The sequence below is a fragment of the Chenopodium album genome, chromosome 27, assembly GCF_948465745.1.
Source record: "Chenopodium album chromosome 27, dcCheAlbu1.1, whole genome shotgun sequence".
Lineage (NCBI taxonomy): Eukaryota > Viridiplantae > Streptophyta > Magnoliopsida > Caryophyllales > Amaranthaceae > Chenopodium > Chenopodium album.
The window spans coordinates 26,310,689-26,333,534 of NC_137860.1; the positions used below are offsets into that span (position 1 = coordinate 26,310,689).

At 33.6% G+C, this 22,846-nt stretch overlaps 2 protein-coding genes across 4 annotated transcripts; both read left to right on the plus strand.

The window, feature by feature from the left end:
• Window positions 1–5,637: 5,637 nt before the first annotated feature.
• LOC145620845 (nuclear poly(A) polymerase 4-like) lies at window positions 5,638–12,143 on the plus strand. Of its 3 annotated transcripts, none has more exons than XM_081675565.1 (12): window positions 5,638–6,171; window positions 6,259–6,336; window positions 7,337–7,444; window positions 7,820–7,882; window positions 7,979–8,140; window positions 8,625–8,738; window positions 8,940–9,002; window positions 9,103–9,432; window positions 9,516–9,680; window positions 9,888–10,429; window positions 10,583–10,757; window positions 11,063–12,143. In XM_081675565.1, the coding sequence occupies exons 1-12, from the start codon at window positions 6,067–6,069 to the stop codon at window positions 11,180–11,182; spliced, it is 2,025 nt and encodes a 674-aa protein (XP_081531691.1). In that variant the 5' UTR covers window positions 5,638–6,066; the 3' UTR covers window positions 11,183–12,143. The 3 variants fall into 3 exon arrangements, with proteins under 3 accessions (XP_081531691.1, XP_081531689.1, XP_081531690.1); XM_081675564.1 differs by having other exon boundaries at window positions 5,640–6,171; window positions 9,888–10,757; window positions 11,063–11,139; window positions 11,248–12,143; XM_081675563.1 differs by having other exon boundaries at window positions 5,639–6,171; window positions 9,888–10,757.
• Window positions 12,144–15,990: 3,847 nt separating this feature from the next.
• LOC145619058 (hexokinase-1-like) lies at window positions 15,991–22,206 on the plus strand. The gene is made up of 9 exons (XM_081673656.1): window positions 15,991–16,630; window positions 17,481–17,631; window positions 17,721–17,903; window positions 20,094–20,168; window positions 20,314–20,469; window positions 20,565–20,663; window positions 20,769–20,899; window positions 21,391–21,472; window positions 21,603–22,206. Exons 1-9 carry the CDS (start codon window positions 16,356–16,358, stop codon window positions 22,017–22,019), a joined length of 1,569 nt encoding a protein of 522 aa, XP_081529782.1. The 5' UTR covers window positions 15,991–16,355; the 3' UTR covers window positions 22,020–22,206.
• The last annotated feature ends 640 nt before the right edge of the window (window positions 22,207–22,846 follow it).

Sequence of the window (22,846 nt, forward strand, 5' to 3'; positions counted from 1 at the left end):
GTTAGAGTTGATAGTTTTGATATACAAATCTCGATTGAGCACCCAAAAGAGTACTTTGTATCAAAATTTGTTATAAGAAGACAATCTATACTCATTAAGAAAACATTTCATGTAAATAAATAAATTTGACCCTTGCATGTAAAATAATAAAACATCAAATTAAAATTAGATCTTTTAACACTACTTGTAGTAATTTCAAATGAAAAGAAACAAAATAATTTCCTCTTTCTACTTTTAAAATTATATATTTTCAGACAACAAATTAAAACAACTGTGTTTTAGCTAATTACTTTCCTTTTTTCACTTTTTCTTTTAAGATTTGCTTTTAATCTGACAAATGCCTTGTGAAAGAGTGCATTAGATGACAAAAAGAATGGTCAGATTATAAAGTAAAGTTCTAGTAAATTAAGGTAATGAAAAACAAGTAATTTAGGACAAATGTTTTTAAAAATAAATAGAGAGAAAAGTTATTTTTGAGTATTACGGAGTTTATTTTACGCCTAAAAAGTTAGAGCAAAAATAAAATTAGACGAATCAAAAACTTTACCTCCCTTTATCAATTTCAAAAAAAGTGTTGTTCCACCAATCATAATCTGCAGCTAAATTTCACCTCATTTTTTAATTTTATTTTTTGCTTTATAGAGCAATGTACCCCACCCAAAAATCTTTTTAAAAGAAAAACACCTGGATTACAATATAAAGTATTTTTTCATATAATAAAGTAATTAAGTAAGAGTATTTGTAAATTATTAAATATTTAAGGATTGGAAGACGCTAGGAAAAAATGCGACCAAAAAATTTTCAACTCTTTGACAACCCCATGAAAAATTTAATTGTGTTTTCCTCAAAAGAAAAAGAAAAAAAAAATTCAACTGTGTTCCTAATTTTCTAATCCAAATTTTAAAAGGCAAATTAATATTTTAAGAACCAATCATATTTAGTGGAACACCAATGGAACACAAAATATGGGACAGATGATTTTCTCCCAAATTATATACGAGTACTCAATTAAGTTTGTCTCTAATTATAAGATACAAAAACCATTGATAATAAACCTTATTTGGAACAAGCGAACAACTCGAATGAGAAAATCAATCATTATTTGTATGTTGTAATGTGATTTGTTTATACATCCTTAAATTCCCTAATTTTGTATAGTGATGAAACCAAACTGTCCCACAAATTTTTTACAGTGATGAATCTAGCGAGTTATATTTGATCAAATATTATTCTCAAGCAAGATTGTGTAGATGCGTTTGGACCAATGAAAACACTGGAGCTAAGGTAATACCCTCGTAAGAGACCAATGCGCGGGGGAGGAGGGATTTAGGTCATGGCTAAGATTGAATCATGAAATCGAAGAACATGGTAAGCAACTAGATCAATCAAGGGATTCAAGGAGAATACAAATATCCAAGTAACATATACCAAAATAAAGAGTAGCAAATTGTATTTGAGATTAAATAATAACAAACCAATGTCTTTAATTCGATTAGTTGAATTCGTTATTTTTAGGTCAATTTAGATTAAAGTAAAAATCGTTTTCACAATATTTAATGCATGTACTAGTTAAATATGACAAAGGTCCCATTTTCTTCAACTTATTGTTACTGAAATGAAATTATTTTTGCTGAACATAATTTATTTTTACTAAATTGAAATTAATTTTGCTAAACTGAAATTGTTTTTATCGATTTTCTATTATATTTTTTCTTTAAAGATACTAAATTATTTTGAATTGAACTGAAATTATTTTTATTGCATTGAACTTATTTTTATCGAACTGCAATTATTTTTACTTAATTTATTTTTTAAGGTAAAGTGAACAGAGCCTAGCTAATTCAAAACTTCATATAGGTGTATACTGTATACCAATAGAGATGGAAATTGATCGGGTTCGGGAAGGGTGGACCGTCACCCGCATCCATCACCCGCCTCCATCCACTCCACCTGTTCCATCCACCACCCGCTATAACATCCAACCGAATCCATCCATCACCCACAGGTGAAATGGATGGTTCGGGTGATAATCGGATGTATAATATCGAATTGATTTCGTGAAAAATAAAGCAGCAAATTCATGAAGAAAAAGTTAGCAAATTCGTGAAAAAAGGCAGTAAATTCGTAAAAAAAAAAAAAAAAAAAAAATAAAAAAATGGGAGCAAATTCATAAAATTAACCCTAAAAACAAGTAGTAATTTTTGAATTATCTTCGAATGAAAAATGCAGAAATTAGCAACAACAATTACAATAACTCAACAACATATATAATTGAATTAAACAAGTAACAAACAAAATTCATGTGAACAAATTAATTTCATTTTCGTATGAACAAATTACTTACAAAATTTTTATGAACAAATTAATTAAAAATGGAGTGAGTTTAGAATTTAGAATAAAGGCGTCGTTTTTTTTGTTGGAGTTGCTGCTACCGTCGACCCGTCATTGCAGTAGTGCTGCCACTGTGAGGCTGAGTCAGAAAGTGGCGAGAGAGAAAGGCGGCAGAGAGTGGTTGTTTGTTTGTTTTTTTATTATTATTTTTTTTTTTTTAAATGTTAGGGTTTAGGAATTACAATAGAGTATTGAATTAGAAGTTAGGACATAAGCTTCAGTTGGACCTAGCCCAATATAAAAAAATTTAGAAATTTTTAAAAAATTGTTTTTTTTAAAAAAAATATTTGGGTGATGGGTCAGGTTAACGGGTTGGGTGATGGGTGAAAATTTTCAACCCGAATCCGATCCGTCACCCGCATCTGTTAATCCATCATCCGCTTAAACCGAGTTTCTCACCAATCCAATAAGATGGGTGGAGCGGATGAGCGGGTGATCCACTATATATTTCCATATTTATATACCAATGAGGTCTTAGCCTATTGAGCATTGGCATATGAAAAATTATAATGCGTGCCCTGATAGTTCATTCGCAACAAAATAAATGAAAAAAATTGGAAGCTGTATGTATTACTCCGTATAGAGTATCAAATACGAGTAAATTTTATAGGGTTGCAATTAAAAGAATGAGCATAAAATAGAAAAATTAGAGAGTTACTGTAATGTACTCTTGGAGAGTCCTTTCAAAGTTCCTAGAATGTCAAAGCTATCGTAATTAGCTAAGCAGAAGCTAAGCTGATTAATATGGTGTAATGTTGTTAAAATGTTATTATCAAGAAAGGTTCAAAAGTTTCCAAATTTGTTTCTGTTTCCAATTACTTCTTGGCTTTTATGACTTGATATTGGTGGGGGTGTTTATTATTAAGCTCAAAGAAGGACGAACTTAATCATGTCAATTAAATGATAATTAGCATGCTTAAGTTTCGAATTTGAATATAATAAAATTGAGTTATTAAGCAATTAAGCAAAGCATGTAATAGGCAAAATTATGTCTTAAGAATAATGATGCTATTTTTGAACTGTTAACACAAATTGAAGACTGATGAAATGGTCATGATGGTGTACATTAACCCTACCTTTACTCATTATACCTACTGCTGACATGCATACTTCATTCTTCATTATGTCTTTATTAATTAGTCATCACAAGGTTGAAAATTACTTCGTTTGAATATTAATGAGAGGGAGAGGATCTAGACATGTCTTCGTTTGAATATATGAAGACATGTCATAGAATGTACTCATGAATGCACATACTCGTAAATATTGTTCACGACATTAATTTTAATATTCGTGACAAATAAAGGCGGGTATTACTTTAGCACATTCTACACTAAGATGAGATGCTACTCCGTAATTGTTTAAAGTTAGTATGGTTACTATGGTTAGACGGCTTTTCTCAAAGTTTTGCTATTCACTTTAGTAGATCTTGATTTACATTTATAAAATTACTCGTCATCCTTTTAAATTGTAGAAGATTACTCAGATATATTGTACATTTGTAACCCTTTAAAAAAAAAAAAAAAAAAAATTAGAATCGCAACATATTCTTACCAGCTAAAGCTAATTTAATTGATTTAATCATTTAAGCATATTTTAATTGATTCATTTATATATTTTGACGGGGAGATGTAAAAGATTGTTAAATGAGTTTTAATTAAATTCGATTCACTGAATATTTACTACTTAAACTTTTCATAATTTTTTGGTTCATTGTAACTTAAGATTCAAAGTTAAAAAGTATGTGATGAAAACCATGTAAAATACAGATGGAAGGGAGATGTATTTGGGAAGATGAGGAGGTATTGAAGACTTTGAGGTAAATGTTGGATTACTAACTCTTTTGTTTGGGCTGAATTGTGATTCGTGCATCATGTTCTATATTAGTGGGCTTACATATTTCGTCATTCATGGGATATTCATATTCAAGTGGACTAGTGGGGCATTGCCATAATGCTTAAAGAGTGGGTCATTGTCATTCAATATCCCAATATTTGTATTTGTTCCCACCGTTTGACTTGTTGGACTTTTCTATACTTACCAAGTGGGCAAGTGGCCAATCATGCGGCAATTTCTTAGCCCAATTATTTAAGGATGACTTCACTTTTTTTTTTTTTGGATATGGTCTTTGAAAGACAACTTTATTTACGACATCTATAAACAATTCATAAGAAATCTAAAATTCAAATTTGTTGAAGTGTATCACCAATTGTAAGTATCTCACATTGGTTGAATAAGAAAGAGTTAATCATTTATAAGGTTAAAGGGTTACTCCTTCTATTGCCATATGATTTTGGGATATAACTTCCTTGGACTTATGAAGTGATCTCTCTCTCTTGATTTGCAATAGGTCCATAATTTTAGACAAATCAAATATCAAAATTTTTGAAATTATTAAATAATAATTTACATAAAATTACCCCAATCAATCACAAACATAAATTTACTTCAACAAAAAGAGACTACACAGTCAAAGTACAAGATATCTAAAGCCACATCCCAAAAATATACACAATTATAATTGTTTATTTGTTGTTCACAAGTTTGAACAAAGTCAAATACCAAGAGCTTGTTTGACATTATTTTTGATTTTCAGTTTTCAGTTTTTTTTGAAAACTAAAAACCAAAAACAGTAAACAAGAAAAAAAATGTTTCCCCTTTTTTACTATCAGTTTTCAAAATTATCATTGTTTTAATAAGCCTAAATAATTTTTAATTCATTATGTGGCATATATAATATACTTTTTTTAACAAATAAAAACCAGAAAACTAAAAACCACAACGATACCAAATGAACCCTAAATTACTAAAGATAAATTCGCAAATTCCACAACCTTGAAAAAACTTAATCCAACCCCATTCATTATTTTTTGAGGGCACCCCTTCCATTATAATCAAAATATTTTGAAAAAATATTTCTAGACGAAAAGAGTACAATCAAGATACCGAGTAAAATCAACCAACATCAATCGACGATATTATTTGAAAGCACCATCCTAAAAAAGGAAATAAAAGAAGTACAACAAATCAACAATTACAAACTAGATACCCGCGTAGACGTGTATAATCAACAACAAAAAGTACGCCAAATTTCCCAACTCAATTAAAGGCATAAAGGCGACGTTGCTAAAATCTATCTTTCCCCTAATTTCCTAAAATCACATTTTACAATATCTTTTATTTCCTTTAATTACTCCCATTAATTAATTTATATATTTCCATCTTTTTTATTTTCCTTTCCGAATAAGTTACGGATTTTGATATTTTCTTCCAATATTAAATAATCTCTTCCCAAAAAAAATATCAAAAAAAAAAAAAAAAAAATCAATTGGCCGCCAAACCGATCAATCTCTCTTTTTCTCTCTCCTCTTCTTCTTCTCTCAATTGAATTGGAACCCCCTTACAATTCGTTTCTTCGTTCGATTTTTCTAGGGTTCCGATTCTTCTTAGGGTTCGATTTTCAATTACAATTCCCCAATTCTCAATTTAGAATTGCGGTTTTTCTTCTTTCTTTCCTGATTTGTTTGATCGTCATTGAGTTTTGATCATTAGGGTTTCAATTAATTTTGAAATTCGGGGTTATTTCTTGGTTTTGAGGATAGATAATTGTGAATTTAGGGTTTGTTCTTGGGAATTTGGGTGAAAATTTGAGAGAATTTTGTTGAGTGAAGAAGGATGGGGAGTGCAGATGGATTGGTGAAGCAATTTGGAGTGACGATGCCGATTTCTATGGCGGGACCTTCTGCTGTTGATTTGCAGAAGACTCGGGAATTGGAGAAGGTTTGTTGGTTTGATTCTTGAATTTTTAATTTTAATTAGGGATTCTTGGTAATTAATTGATGTTGATCATTTGGATTGGAATTTCAGTTTTTGGTTGATTCTGGTTTGTATGAAAGCGATGACGAAGCGGCGAAGAGGGAAGCGGTTTTGGCTCGCCTTAGAGAGGTATAAGAACTAAATTGGTGTGTGTTGAAGTTATGTTCTTATTTCTGACATGAATTTAAGTTGATTTTGTCGAATTTTGGGATTTAATTGATTGTTGATTATAATTGTATGAATGCCCTAGACTTGATGAAGTTGTAATTTAAATGAGGTTGTTGTGATCATACATGAAAGTTGGATTGATTGTTGTTTATAGTTGGAGATTACTTTACGGTCAAGCTAATTTTTGTAATGAATTAAGATGTGCGGAAGTGCGCGATAGCAAACCAGTTTAAACTAGTCTGTAATCCTTAAACTGTGTTTATTATATGTTGGTTTGTGTCAGTTAATTTTTAACATGGAGCAGTGTAGTTTTGTTCAATTATTAGAAGAGTTGATCTTTAATGTGGTCGTTAGCTCTTTGTTTACCTTTCCAGCGTGATTCCTTTTATCGGTCCTTGGATTTGCTCTGGTGAATGTCAAGAGACAGATTATTTCCATGTCAATGCTGTTCATTGGAGTTCTAAATTTTGTTGCCACCAGAAGCTGTAGAGATCTTCTTGAACTTTGTTAGATTAGATATATATTACCAAGCATTTATCTCAATCAGGATTGAGATTGTGTCTGCATTGGTAGAGCTTTTCATGAATTCTATTGGACTATTATATCACCAAGCATTTAACTCAATCAAGATTGTGTTTTAGGATTAAGAATGTTTCTGTATTGTAATATTTTACTATTGACTACAACAAGGGTCTGAGGAGTTTAAATTGTTCAACATTATATGTATTTACTTTCGTTTTTGTCTTCACTTTCTTGCATGACCCGTGTGGTGAGGATTGTAAGAGACTAAAAGAAAATTGGTTTTGGATGGCATTCATTACTTTGTGTGAATGTATCTACACATGTTATATTTGCCTTTTCCTTACATGATTATATCTATTGTGTTGTCTCATATTTATAGCTATCTGGTATCATGTTAATTTCTTAATTCTGAATATTAATTCATACTTCTACTTCTCAGCTTGTCAAAGATTGGGTGAAACAACTTACTCGGCTAAGAGGGTATACAGATCAAATGGTTGAGGATGCTAATGCATTGATACTTACTTTTGGATCTTGTCGTCTGGGGGTAAGAAATCAATGATTTTATGCTTTGGTGAAACCGTTTTTAGATTGCTGCTATTGAACAAAATCTGTCTGGTGAATTTGCATTTGAGGAGATTGATTATGCATTGTTGACTAAAACTCAAGTTATAGATTCTTGAAGTTATCTTTGTCTGGTTCTTCTGATACCTCTTTCCAGAGATTTTTATTGTTGTTTATTGTGATAACTGACTGTTTCATAGTTTTCTTAATGTGTCTTGTTTTGGTTGTTACTTTGCTATGCTGATCTATGTTGGCAATGACTTATTTTCTGACATAAATACTAATTGCTTTCTTTTTATTTATTTCTTTATTTTTGCATTAATTCGATTTAAAACTTACCTTTGTATGCCTTATACAGGTGAGTGGTCCTGGAGCTGATATAGATGCTTTATGTGTGGGGCCATCATATATCAACCGAGATGTAAGTGGCGGTCTTAATTTTTGCGGTTTGTTCAATTTCATTGATTTTGCTCAGGGTTCTAGATTCTAATTGTTTTTTCTACCTTTTGCTCAATAGGAGGATTTCTTTTACATTTTCCATGATATTCTGGCACAATTGGTGGAAGTTACTGAGCTTCAACCAATTCCTGATGCGCATGTACCAGTGATGAAATTTAAGTTTGATGGGATCTCTATTGATCTTCTTTATGCAAGTGTTTCCGTCTTGGTTGTTCCTGAAGTAAGTAGTACTTTGATTTCTTTGCACTCTAATTGGTTTATTTTTCTGTGGACTATACATGGCTCGTATTGTGAAGTACATTTTTTCTATTCTTTTTTTGTCCTCATGCTTTTGCTGAAGGAGTTAAAAATGATTAGGTAGTGCCTGTTTTGATGCCATCCCCTTTATTTTGTAGTCAGCATTATTGATGTTTGTAGCGTGTAATTGCATAATATCTTGCGGGACTGCAATTTTTTTTTTTTTTGGCAAAGGGCAGTAGCAGTATCTCTTTTGGGGTAGTTAGTTACAGTATCCCTGTTCCAATATTAGCTGCATCTTCTTTCTTATAGTAACTTTTGATCTCCTATTGTGTACTTAGCGGATCTAATATATATATTGCTGGAGTATTGTACATTGATAGTATCGTTATTGTTTTCTTTTCCTGTAAGTTATTATAATTAATAGTGCGACTCCATCATGATAATTAAAATGAGCATTGTTGCAGGACTTGGATATTTCTGATGTTTCGGTTCTATATAATGTCGATGAAGCTACTGTTCGAAGTTTAAATGGATGCAGGGTTGCAGATCAAATTCTTAAGTTAGTTCCTAACACTAAGGTACACATGAAAACTTGGTTTCTTTAGCCGCAATGCTTTATATTCTTTCATTTTTTTAGTTATTATTGGTTTTTTGTTGTATTTTAGATTTTGTATATTTTTAGTACAATATGATTATAGTCTTGGTCCACTAGCAGCTTTTATTTGCTGTTGCTTTGATCCTTGAATGATTATAAATTATAAACTATCTTCCATTTTCAGCATTTCCGCACTGTGCTTCGGTGTCTCAAGTTTTGGGCGAAAAAACGAGGTGTTTACTCAAATGTGAGTTTCTATGCTGTTTCAGAGTTGCTAATGTTGATTATATTCCCAATTTAGATTTTTTTTTTCTGCTTTTGCTAATTCAATCAATCTGTTGGTTTAGGTGACTGGATTTCTTGGAGGTGTAAATTGGGCAATTCTAGTTGCTCGAGTTTGTCAGCTGTATCCAAACGCAGTACCAAGTATGCTGGTGTCTCGATTTTTTAGGGTCTATACCCAGTGGCGTTGGCCCATCCCTGTGATGCTTTGTGAGATTGAAGAGGAAGAGCTTGGATTTCCAGTTTGGGATGCTCGTAAAAATCATCGGGACCGTACTCATCACATGCCTATCATTACGCCTGCATACCCTTGCATGAATTCTAGCTACAATGTTTCGCCTAGTACTCTCCGGGTGATGATGGAGCAGCTTGAGTTTGGCAACAAGATTTGTCAGGTAAGGTGGTTTGAAGCCTTTTTTTTTTTTAGATCACTCGGAAGACACTAATATAGTTCTTTTTTTTTACTTGATTATCATAGGATATTGAGCTTAACAAGGCACGCTGGGGCTCTCTGTTTGAGCCATATATGTTCTTTGATAGCTATAAAAACTATCTACAAGTTGACATAATTGCTGCTGATGCTGATGATTTGCGTTCTTGGAGAGGTTGGGTAGAATCCCGATTTAGACAGTTGACTCTGATGGTAAGACATTTTTGTTTTTGTCTGCAATGGACTAGTGGTGGTTTTCTTGGTCTTTGCTATGTGGCTTAAGCTTTATTGGTTCTTGTCAAGCTGTTAAACATTGCACACAATTGTTATTTGTTATCTTATGAATTCCAGTTGTCTCTTCTGCATTTCGTTATTGGTTTTTGTCTGAATAGGTTTTGTTTTATCTGTTGTACTTTTCAGATAGAACGTGATACTCTCGGGAAACTGCAGTGCCATCCTTGTCCACATGACTTGTTTGATCCATCTAGGCAAAGGGCTCATTGTGCATTTTTTATGGGTTTGCAAAGGAAGCAAGGCGAGGTTGCTCAGGAGGGACAGCAGTTTGATATTCGCGCAACAGTTGATGAGTTTAGGAATTCAATAAATATGTACTCTTACTGGAAACCAGGAATGGATATATATGTGTCCCATGTCCGTAAAAAGCTGCTTCCAGCTTTTGTTTTTCCAGAGGGATATAAGCGTTCTCAATTATCAAGGTCTTCAGGTGACCAGCGAGTACTAAGTTCAAGTAGTCCAAAAGATGAAGTTAATGGTGGAAGGTCTCATAAAAGAAAGTGTTCTAGTGAAGATGTATCTGGGCAACCAGGGAAGCGGCGGTCACTTAGTCCATGTGGTGCTTCAGTGTCTCCTGATTCAGTGCTTCATAATTCTGGGTCTCCACTTCCAGAGTGTGATGTGACACCTGTGGTAGATAGGGGTTCACCGCCAGGGATGGTCTCAGGGTATGTTTCAACAGATACGAATACGGTGTTAGATAATGATGCTAAAGATTTTGGGCTGGCTATTTCTGCCAGTACTGTCTCGGTTGCAGAAAAGTCAGATATTCCTTCTACCTGCAGTGCTATCTGTGTTCTTACAAGCAATGGGTTTTTCAGGGATCTTGATTCCGAATCTAAAGCAAATGAAGAGGGTGGGAAAATTAGCAGTTCTGAAGGAAGTGTAAATCAGAGTTTAATTCAAAATGATACGTTTGAGGAAGTTTCTGGCTTGCTCACTAATGCGAAGGGTGATTTCATGAAGAGCAAAGTAGCATTGCAAGATGGATATGAGGTTTTATCTTTTTACTCTTATCTGCTATTATTATATCATTATTGGCTCCATAATTTGTGGTTCATTGTTTAAATGTTTATTATATAAATATTGGCCTTTTGTTGCTCTGTCCTCTTTCACTGTGTCTATTACTGCAATTATGGTTATGCTTCCTTTGGAGATTATTTTTACTAATAGTTTGAGCAAAAGCTGGCTGGTCACTTAACTTACTTTTATTCTGAATTTCCTTGGTCTTTTATGTCTTGAGCTTATTATGTTTGTTTTCTGAGCTGCTTACTTGTGACTCTTGTGTTTATGTTGTGAAGACAAATGGAATAATTGGTGTTAAGTTGAAGGCAAGCATTGGAGCAGACTCTGGAACAATTCAAGATCCAGTAATAAGGCATGCCTATTTCCGATTTAGAATCCTATTTTATTTAATGTAACTTATATTCATTATAATGTTCATCTTTATATTGCTTTTGTTTGCATTTTCTGTGATAATTTTCAGGCTTAGTCTTGCTAGTACAGCTTAAAGTGGGGCAGAGTAGTAATATGATGGACATTTGCAGAAACCTGGGTCCACAACGACTGTGCTGACGTGAGGTTGGTGGGTGGGAGAGAAAGCCAGTTTCTCGGGTAAGTGCAATATTGTGTTGCTGGCTTTCTTCCCTTTGACTGTTTCAGGTTTGCTTGGTTGTTCGAGACAATACAACAGAGGCTAGATTTAAGTTAGTTTCAACTTCTGTCCTGCTGTTATTTGTGCAGTTAGATTTGGGTTACTTAGGTGTAACTGAGCAGCAGAAGTTGGAATTTAAAAAAAAAAAAAAAAAAAAAAAAAAAACCTTAGAGAAGAAAAATTTTAAAGGAAAAAAAAAATTAAGATAAAAAAAAAATGGGAAAAAAAATTTAAGATTGGAAAAAAAAATTAAAGATACAAAAAAAAAAAGGAAAAAAAAAATTAAGAGAGAACAAATCAAGTAAAAAAAGAAAAAAAAGGAACTTAAGGTAGTAACTATGGAAGCATTGCCATTTCTGGTTTGATTGTGTTGGCCTTTCAACTTGGTGGAAGAGTTGTGGTGCCTCAGTGCTTGTGTTGGCCTTTCAACTTGGGGAAAGAGTTGTGGTGCTCCACCTTGGACATATCTGGTTTGATGGTGTTGGCTTTTCAATTTGGGTGGGGGGAAGAGCTGTTGTGCTCCACCTCGGACATATCTGGTTTGATGGTGTTGGCCTTTCAATCTGGGGGAAGAGTTATGGTGCTCTGCCTTGGACATCTCAGGGTATGCTCGGACTTTCGGATCTCTTGCCCTTTTCTTAAACCCTGTGATCTCTCAACTCAGGCCTGCCCGTTGAAGTTTGGACTGCACAAGTGGTGTTCATATTCTGTTCGAAGATTGGGCTTTTTTTTTTTTTTTTTTTTTTTTTTTTTTTTTTTTTTTTAGGGTGGGAGATAGGTTGAGGTTGGTCCTATAATGATTAGTTTGTATTAAGCAATGTGGTCTTTCTCATTGTTTCAGACCTTACAGATTTTGTTGTTAACAGTATAAATTTTAAAATGTGTTCTGTCTCTAATCTCTATACTGCTGTATTTTTCTTTTCAGACCTTGTGCATTTCAATGGATATGCTACATGAAATATGACTTGCAGTTTTGTAGTCTTGTAATTCACTGTTTTTTTTAAAAAAAAATCTCACAAAACCCCAAGATATTCGAATTTTTTATAAACTGAATTTCCATTAATGTTAATGGAAATCTTTTTATGAAAATCATTCTTAAAAATGTTAAATACTCCTTCCGTCCCCTTTTGATAGTCCTTTATGGACAAATTTTAGGGGTTGTTTGGTTACACAAAGAAAATGGGGGAAGTGAAAAATCATGGGAATTTGAAAATGCATGGGTTGTTTGGTTGACAATAAAAAGTGTAAATGAGGGAATTGCAAATTCATGGGAATTGTGACTTCTCACAAAACATGGGTAGTTAATTACTTAACCCCCCTTAGGTAAGTCAAATTTCCCATGATTTGCAACATCCCTCATGCCAACCAAACAACTTTATACAATTCCCATGATTTTGATGTAGGAATTTAATTCCCATGAAATACAAATTCCTATGGGAAGTATCCCCATAGCAACCAAACAACACTTTAATTTCAAATTGTTCACCCCATTTGCTTTTTCTAACAACCATTAATACTCCCTCCGTCCCCAAATGATAGTCCCTTATAGGCAAAAATCACGGGAATTAAGAAACTTAAATAAAAGTAGTAAATTTACATTGAAAAAATAGATTTACATTGGATATGTAAAATAGTAGAGAGAGAAAGTACATTGAAAAATAAAATTTACATAGGGAAGTTAAATTTGCACAAATATTGTTGCAATTGAGGGAATTTTGATAAAAAATTAATATTAATGATACTTGAAAAAAGCAAATGAGACTATCAATTTGGGACTAAAAATAGGCCATAAGGGACTATCATTTGGGGACGGAGGGAGTATTAATTTTTACCTAACTTCCCTCCACTTTGCAACAATATTTGTGCAAATTTAAATTTTCCATGTAAATTTTGTTTTTCTGTGTACTCCGTACTTTTATTACTTTATCTCTCTATTTTTTTGCATACCCAATGTCAATTTACCTTTTTAATGTACTTTTTCTATACTTATTTGTATTTATTAATTCCCGTAAAAAATGCCTATAAGGAACTATCGAAAGGGGACGGAGGGAGTATGTTTTATTTGGACACCTCTTGATATTACTCCATTTAGCCGAGCTTAACTTCAAATATTTTTTTCAAAACCTCTTCAAATACTTTGTATTTCAGGAGCTTGTATGATAAAACTTATGGAGTACCAGTGTACCACTAAATTTCTATTAATATTATGAAAATCTGCTAAATAGAAGTACACGCCTTGTACGACTTTACAAATTGATCATGGATATCTACTTTTTTGCGTTTTGAATTAGTTGACACGTTTAATAAATTTTGCGATAGAGTTAAGATAAAACATGAATTCATGTATTGAGGAACATGTTTTCAAGTCTACATTAAGAATTTAAGATTCTACTTGTAAAAATTCTACAAACATAGGAACCCAAGACATCAATAACACAATTTCCTACTCCATATATTCTTAACCAAACACAATTTTAGTATTTTCTAGGCAATAAAATTTCCCATGTACTATAACTTTCTATAGGCATTTAATTCCCATAAGCGACCAAATGAGGCCGAAATCCAATTTATATTTTACTATAAGACATCATTAACAAATTCAAAACGACAATAAGCTGATCTTCACTATTCTAATTATCCTTTTTAATTTTTTGCTTTTCATTTTTTTGTCATTGTACTCTTTTCATTTATCTAATTGTTCTTGTACTATCTTCACTAATCTCTTGGTTCCTCCTTTTGCTAAGCAGATCTATGATGCTGATCTGGGTGCTTCCACCTCTTCAGGGTAGTCTCTTTGGTGTTCTCCTGTCGCCGTGCCAGATGTCTACTTATGTTGCGCTTCATTGCTTTTGCTGTAGTTGTTACAGGACCAGTTTGTATTATAGTTTCTTACCTAGTGTTGTCTTAGTAGTTTGCCTTTGTAACAAGTCTCTCTTTCATTACTCTTCCATCAGTACTATATTTTGGGTTCCTTTTGGTTATGATGGGAAGAGTAATGCTTTTGTTGTAATGGATGTTTTAAGCCTTACGGGCAGTAATATAATAATCTTCATTTTGTGTAAAAAAAAAATGTTTTACTTTAAAATTAATATTTGGCAGTACATGTACAACTTTAGTCATACTTGTAGTTCCATAAAAAAAAAAATAGTAATCATACTTGTAGTAACATAAAAAATGCAACAATATAAAAAGTTACCATTCAAAAGTATCAACAATTGAATGTTACTTGTAAACCATTGTTAGAATTCATTGATTGAGAGTACAAAATGATCACAAAAAACATGGTATACAAGTAATATAATACAACTATTAGAAATCATTTACGAGGAAATTCAAGTTGATCAACATGATAAACATATTTCAGATATCACTAAGGTATAAATGACATTTCCTCCATTAAGTGATGGGTATTGTGGTACAATTACCAGACATGACTATGGCCATGTTAGACTGCTTCATCAACAAATGCAGTTAACAATCTCCTTCCTCCATCTTCCATTATTTAAAATTTATTCTCTTCCATCCACCATAGAAGGTTCAATGGAGCACATGACCATCTTTACTTTTTGGGATTGACCATGCCCTAAATTTCACTTTTTATACATAGAGTTTTTGTTTAATTCGGCAGTGGAATGTAGGTGGAGATCGGGGAGCTTCAATGGTGGAAACTTCACTGGTGGTGTCGGTGCCCTTCCGTTAGATGACTCCATCTAGCTAAAGTTTATCACGCCAAATAAGCTAATGCTTCCAACAAAGGTTGATGAATGGAGTGGGGACTGTCGACATGCTGTTTATCTTGAAGATCAACGGGGGGCGATCTCCTTGAGGGATTTTAAAGGGAGGAATGTTATGCATGTAGAAATGCATAACAAGAGGTATACATGTAATTACACATATGTACAAGCGAATGCATATTCTGGTATCATTAGATGATAAAATGGTACCACTGAACATACAGTGATACTATATATGCACATAATAGTATTACATATGCATTCAATTGTACTAAATTTATGCATAAATAGTACCACTAAAGATTCAATGGTACTATATAAGCTTTCAGTGGAACAATCAATACGTGGTCCCCTATCACATGATACAATCCGACCAAAAAATAGGTGGGGTTCACCTACATACCTCTTTCTTCCTTTCTCTCTCCTCTTTTCTCTCTCTGTGTTTTTTAAATATTTTAATCAATGTTATGTATTTACAAATGTATAACATTCCTCTATTTCTACTTCCTCCGATCTCCTTATTTACTAAGAGTTCAATGATAAACATGTTAGCCATTCACTATTCACAACATTGTCTATTTCACAAGTGAGAATTTGTTAATAGTCAATATAAATAAGAGTCAAAAGTATAAACAAGCCTTTAACAAATCACAAAAAAACTTCAAATAAAACTCATACATTATACGTGATATAACTTATTTTACCGAGTTCGATGACTAATAGGTTAACCATTTAATCTTACTCTTACTCTTACTCTAATAACAAGATTAGAATTTGTTAATAGTCTTATTACTATAGTTGATTCCTCACCAAATTGTATGGGTTGTCATCTGGCATTGTACTAAGTTACCCAATTGTGCAAGAAAATAAGAGCAATCCTCAAAGTCAAGCAAAGATCCAAATCATTCTTCTCTCCAATCACTATCTTTCCTTATTCTGACAGACCAATCACCTTCAATTTTTCATTAAAAACTTCCTTTAATATTTCCAGAATAATATCATATCTTCACTCTTTCCAAAAAAAAAATTGGATTTTTTGGATTGGTGGGGTTATGGGTGTTATTCTCTTGAAATTCTAAATTCTGGGTGTTTAAATTCCAGAAATTTTATGATTAGATGGATACATAATTGTGTAAATTCTGGGTGTTTTCATTTCTGAAATTTTGGGGTCAATTAGATAATTGGGTATTCGGGAATTTGGGGAAGATGGGTAAAGTGTTGGTTGTGGCGGCGGTGTTGGGAGTTGCGGCGGTTTGTGCGGCGGCAGGGGGGTTGATTTTGAGCCGTCGGATGAAAAAGGGGGCGAATTGGAGACGTACGATTGAGATATTGAGGGAATTTGAGGAGAAATGTGGGACCCCAGTTGAGAAATTGAAGCAAGTGACTGATGCTTTGATTAAGGAAATGAATGCTGGACTTGCTTCTGATACTGCTGGTCGTGTGAAGATGCTTGTCAGTTATGTTGATAATCTTCCTACTGGGTATATTTCTGCAATATTTTTAATCATTTGCTAAATTTTCAATAATAAGATTAATTTGAAGTGTAGTTTAATGGAATATATTATTCTTGTTATTTGGTCATGATTGAATTACATTATTACTTATGTGCTATTTTTTTTTTTACTTATGACTGAAATACATTAATTTTTAGTTGATATTGGTAACAAATAAAATTTCCCATGAAGTAAATTTCTTAATTAGGCAGTTAGGGGGTATACTGGTGTAGGTGAGTGAATTCATAAGAAGTTCCATTCCCAATTCACCAAATTTCAACCAAACTCACCTTCTTGTGATTCCTAGGTAGTCTCACTTCTTCTGTTTTTAAATGTCAACCAAACAACCAGTAACTAAACTAGTTGCCATCCGCTCATATTGATTATTTTTCATTTTGTTGTGTATAGAGTTACAAAGGTGTTGATGTAGATGGGATATGATAGCAGATCATGGGTACCAATCCCAGATGACATCACTAATTTGATATAATTTTTATTCATTTAATATCATCATTTTGGTTAAATGTGATGATGTTAGTCTTATATGAAGAATGAAGTATGATCTTTGTTTTTGTGTGTATGGTAAAAGTGTCTTGCTTTGGTAGGAAATGTTAATGTCTAAAAGACTTCAACAGACTGAACTATGAAAGGCTAGAATTAAATATAAATTTAGTGAAATTTAAAGCTAGTTTGCATTTTACTGTGAATTAGGTGCCAGGAAATTCGAAGTTTATGGAAGTGGCTAATTTTACAAGTATCTTTGATGGCTGAATGTTTTAATTTTATTTCTAGAGCTTTGTTCTTATCCTGTGTTGCTTTTTTCCCTCGGTGCAATCAGGGATGAGGAGGGTCTATTTTATGCATTGGACCTTGGTGGAACTAATTTCCGTGTTCTTCGGGTTCAGTTGGGTGGCAAGGGTGGTGGTATTAAGCACCAGGAATTCGCAGAAGTTCCAATCCCTATGGAATTGATGATTGGAACGTCAGATGTGTGTGATTCTGTATCTGTTGTATGTCACATTTTGATGCTATTTATTTGTTAGATTTATCCATACTGACAAATAGCTATGGATGGCAGGATCTTTTTGGTTACATTGCAAGTGAACTTGCAAAATTTGTTGCCCAAGAAGGTCAAGAGTTTAGCCTTCCTTCTGGTAGAGAAAGGGAGCTCGGATTTACCTTTTCATTCCCTGTAATGCAAACATCCATTGACTCTGGAACTTTAATCACATGGGCAAAAGGCTTCTGTATAGATGATACGGTAACTTTACTCTACCTTATACTATCATTGCCAAAATTTGGGTATTGGTTAATTTATGAAAATGTGCAATTCTGTTTGAAACTAGTATGTTCTGCTTTTGTTTTATAACAGTATTGGCATATTGCTCAAGTTATTGAGGTGCTAATAACATATGAGTACTTTCTAGCTTGTGAGTCTGGTCGTGTAACGGTGTAAGCCTGTTTATGTTTTTAGTGCATGGAAATGTAGCTTGTTTTAGAGACTGTGATTTTAATGTATGATGAGTATTGGTCATCTGACCATTATTTTAAAAGGAAATACTAAGATTTGAGAGTTGTAAGTATGCATTATTAAGCAAGAAGCACTAGTGCACAAGCACAACTTGCATATGGTGTTTCTTGTATCTATATTCCTTAATTCATACTCCCCTAAGCCCCTTTCTTTGTAGCCTGTGACTATCATGTCCTTGGAATAGCTGAACAATCACGGTGTTATCTTGTGATTATATTTTACAAGGGAAGTCAGGGGAACATAATTCCAGATGGAGGGATTTATCAGATACAAATACCCAAACTCCTTTTATTAGAAATGAAAATTGTGACTGAAAACCTTGTGTAAATTAAGTATGTACTTCGTAGCAAGGAAGTTACAATCGGTTTGAGGATCTTTGAATTCTGACTTATGAAAGGGTGAAAATATTGTTTCTCTTTAGTCATGTTTGGGTCATTGCTTCATTCTGTTACTCTTACATGGAAATCGTATTTATTAAGATACAAAGAAGGAAAAAGTAACAGAATTTTCACTAGCTACCTGTTCCTTTGGCCACCCTTAACCTTTTAGTGACATTGAGAATAGTTTGTCTCTAAATGTTATAACCACAAAGAATCTACATACTTTGGTCCCATTTTTCTGTCTTCACTTCCTTACAACCTTTGGTGCCATTCCAAGATTGGTGTCAAAGTTTCAAACCAACTTCACTTCCTTACAACCTTTGGTGCCATTCCAAGTTTGGTGTCAAAGTTTCAAACCAACTTCACTTCCTTACAACCTTTGGTGCCATTCCAAGATGGCTACTTGACCTAACCTCTTTACCCTCGTTCATGTATGCTTGAGAGAGTAAACATGGAATTCAATGAGAGAGGAGGAATTGTAGTAGTCTCAATCAACTCACTCTCCAATTACATGTAATATGAGAATCTGTCTGTTCTTGTTTCCAAAGAATGCAATCTCGGCCCTTCAATTGTGATACTGGTGGATCAGGGGTTGAATTTATCAGCACAAGAAGATTTTGGCCAAAGTTCTGGATACATCCTGGAAAAATCAAACTTCCATTGAATATAAATAAATAATAGGTTTTTGTAGACATTCTTGTAGTATTGAAAATGAAGTTTAAAATCTGTACATAACATACCTTTTTTTTTTTGGTGTGAGAGAGGGAGAGTTTTTTTTGTTTTTTTTTTTTTTGGGGGGGGGGGGGGGGGGTGCTGTGCTAGAGATTAAGGATCAGAGCTTTGGGAAGCTGTGAGCCTGTGATAGTGATTTGAGACAAGAGAAAATTTGTTGAGTTCTTGTGTGATGCATTTTTGAGCTCTTTCCTGGATTCTGATTCTTGACTGTTAGTGCTAGATTCAGAATATTCCTACATATGTCCGAGCTTTCTAGTTAGTAAGTAGTTGAACAGAATTTTTATTTACTCTGGATTTCGAATGGACTTCCATGAGATAATTTGTTAGCTGGTTATTTGGTCAGAAGCTATGAGGTCCTTGATTCAAAAGAACATATATGAGATTCTGAAGTTGTACAAGTTTGTTGAGCTGCTATCTTGGCAAGAGATGATAAGAGGCGCCTGCCAAGTGATACTTGGGGAATTTCTGTTCTTAAGTCTGCATTAGTGAAGATTAAACTATAAGTGCTTGCACTTGATATTTGTTGTGAAGTAGCAAATGTTGATTACCAATCGAATTAAGGATCAGTACTAATCCTCTTTGGTAGCAAGGGTAAGGCTGTGTACTTCTGATCAACCCCTTGCCCCAGTGATGTTGTAGTGCTGCAAAGTTAAGATTCGTTCTTGTTGCCTTGTACGACCTTGTCAGTTGGCTAACAAATTTTCTATAATTCGCTGACAACTGAGGTGTACTATTTTATGTATAATGTTATACTTATGAAAATTTATCTGGTTATATCTGTTTGCTCTGTCTGTTGCTATCATAGGTTGGTAAGGATGTAGCTGATGAGTTGGCAAAATCATTGAAGAAACAAGGTGTTGATATGCATGTCACAGCTTTGGTAAGCTTAAATCTGCATGTGGCTATTCTGCTCACTCAAAGTACCGTCTTGAAAAAATGTTACTTTTTTACAAACCTCTTCAGAAGCCTCTTTCCGATTATCATTTCTGCATTTTAGATACGCTGATCCACATTATAAAAACTAGGTTAATGATACAGTTGGTACACTAGCTGGAGGTAGATTCTCAAACAAAGATGTCGTTGCTGCAGTGATATTGGGCACAGGAACAAATGCAGCATATGTGGAACGTGCAGAAGCGATACCTAAATGGCATGGTCCGCTACCAAAATCAGGAGAGATGGTACGTAAATTGGCATTAATTATTATCTTGGTTTGGTTATTAAAGACTTAAGAGTAAACAGACATGGTAATAAAATCAAAAATGTTGTGCTGCAGGTTATCAACACGGAATGGGGTAATTTTAAAACATCACATCTTCCGTTGACAGAATATGATAAGGCCTTGGATTGTGACAGTCCCAACAGCGGTGAGCAGGTGGTTTCTTAAATGTTCATTTCATCTACCAATTACACTTTTAAAATCGTGAGTGTTAGCAGTGTTGTTACTGACTTTTTTGTATCTGTATAATGATTTTGCTAGATTTATGAAAAGATGATATCTGGAATGTATTTGGGTGACATTGTACGTAGAGTTTTGTGCCGAATGGCTGATGAAGCTGCTTTCTTTGGTGATACCATCCCTCCAAAATTGCGGATTCCATTTATCTTAAGGTATGATTAATGTTGGGTGAATAGTAAAACAATAATATATGTTTATATTTGCTTAAGTACATGCACATTATAAATTTATAACTGTGTGACACTAATTGTAGCTTTGCTGTGCCTTAATGTCATGGAATTACATGTATCATTTCTTGTCTTCTCTCCTCCAAAGAAATCCTTTATTTTTCTGTAATACCGGAAACTGGACAAATTCCTAGTCCTTTCATTTACTTAACAGAATCCCTATTACAAAGAAAATGTTTATGTAAAACCAAGGGAGTGTAATTTATGCCACTTTGCCAGAACATCTGGAGGACTTTTTATTATTATTATTATTTTTTTTTTTAAATTTTATTATTTTTATTTTGTTTTTTTTTTTTTTATTATTTAATTATTTATAATTATTGGAAGTACAATTTTTAAGGGTAAAGGATTTTAAAACATTGCTATAAAAAGGAATTTTCAAAGATCTGGAGAGCTGATCGAATGTGTTATTGCAGGACACCTGACATGTCAGCTATGCATCATGATTCATCACCTGATCTCAGCGTAGTAGGATCTAAAATGGAGGAGATTTTAGAGGTACTTTTTTAATTCGAGTTGTAACAAAGAATTTCTTAGCATATACGAAGTACATAGTTGGATAAACTCTGGTCAAACTCCCTTTTTCTCTTACATCATGAATGACTGTAATCTTTAATTTGACCTTCAGGTACCAACCATTTCCCTCAAGAAAAGAAAAGTCATACACGAGCTCTGCAGAATTGTGGCAACACGTGGGGCTCGGCTTGCTGCAGCAGGCATTTTGGGGATTTTGAAGATGTTGGGAAGAGACACACTGTCAAGCAACAAGGAGAAGCAAAAGACTGTTGTAGCCATGGATGGTGGATTATACGAGCATTACACTGAATTCCGGGAATGCTTAGAGGAAACGTTGAAAGAGCTTGTTGGGGATCAAGTCTGGGAAAACATCTCCATCGAGCATGCTAATGATGGTTCTGGAATCGGAGCTTCCCTACTAGCTGCTTCTCATTCGCGCTACATTGAGGCCAAGGAAACTCAAGAAGATATTGTAGTTGTTCCTAGGATGCTGTCAGAGGATGAACAGGATAGCTCAACACATCAGTAAATTCTGTATTCTTCTTGGTAGTATTCTGTCACGTCACGTGTATTAGTCCTCTCAGTGTGTATTGAGCTCCTGGATAAGTTCATAACCTGGGAAGTGGGAGCGCATTTGGGTGAAAGTTAATGCATAATTTTTTAAATAGACATAATAATAAAATGGGAGTTTCCTAATGTATTAGGAAGTTCTATTATTATCTTATCTAATCATGCAATTAATTTCATTCCATAAATAAAAAGCCCTTAAGGCACTACAGTCTTTCCTGATTTGTGTTGTAGAAAATTGAGATCTCGACAAGGATAAAAGTCAATATTCAAACAATCTGATGACAAGGGCGTGCCTTGTTGGATTATCGCCTTGTTGGATTATCCATGTCATAGTTATCACCTATCTAGCTTTTGGTAGGAACAATCAATGTCAACTAGAATTAATTAAATTAATCAATACTATCAATTAAAAATAGACGTCATAAATCGTGTTCGTTACGAGTAATTAAATTGGATACGACCATGTTCATTAATTTTCAAATTGAATATTATACACTTTGTAATTTTGTATATAGTATGCTATCTTTTATGAGTTTCTCTATAAAACAAAAGTCACACAACAAATCAACAGTATAAGTAGCCAAATAAGGAGACTAGAGGATAGAGTTGATATTTCATGAACGGTCACATTCTAATTAGTTACCCATATACGTGTAGTTGTATTTTTCTCTAATATGGTTTTTTTGCAGCCGCCATTTTCAACCTTTGTTTCTGCCAAAAAGCCACAGATCTAGACTTTATATTATACATTTATACATCATTTTCAATACAAAAATACAAACTTGT

Excerpts from the sequence above, each read along its gene's own strand:
- LOC145620845 (XM_081675563.1), top strand. The coding sequence starts at position 6,067 with ATGGGGAGTGCAGATGGATTGGTGAAGCAATTTGGAGTGACGATGCCG. Across the intron at positions 9,003-9,102 it reads AACGAGGTGTTTACTCAAAT|GTGACTGGATTTCTTGGAGG; the intron begins GTGAGTTTCTAT and ends CTGTTGGTTTAG. Across the intron at positions 9,433-9,515 it reads TTGGCAACAAGATTTGTCAG|GATATTGAGCTTAACAAGGC; the intron begins GTAAGGTGGTTT and ends TGATTATCATAG.
- LOC145619058 (XM_081673656.1), top strand. The coding sequence starts at position 16,356 with ATGGGTAAAGTGTTGGTTGTGGCGGCGGTGTTGGGAGTTGCGGCGGTT. Across the intron at positions 17,904-20,093 it reads GCTTCTGTATAGATGATACG|GTTGGTAAGGATGTAGCTGA; the intron begins GTAACTTTACTC and ends TTGCTATCATAG. Across the intron at positions 20,900-21,390 it reads CGGATTCCATTTATCTTAAG|GACACCTGACATGTCAGCTA; the intron begins GTATGATTAATG and ends GTGTTATTGCAG.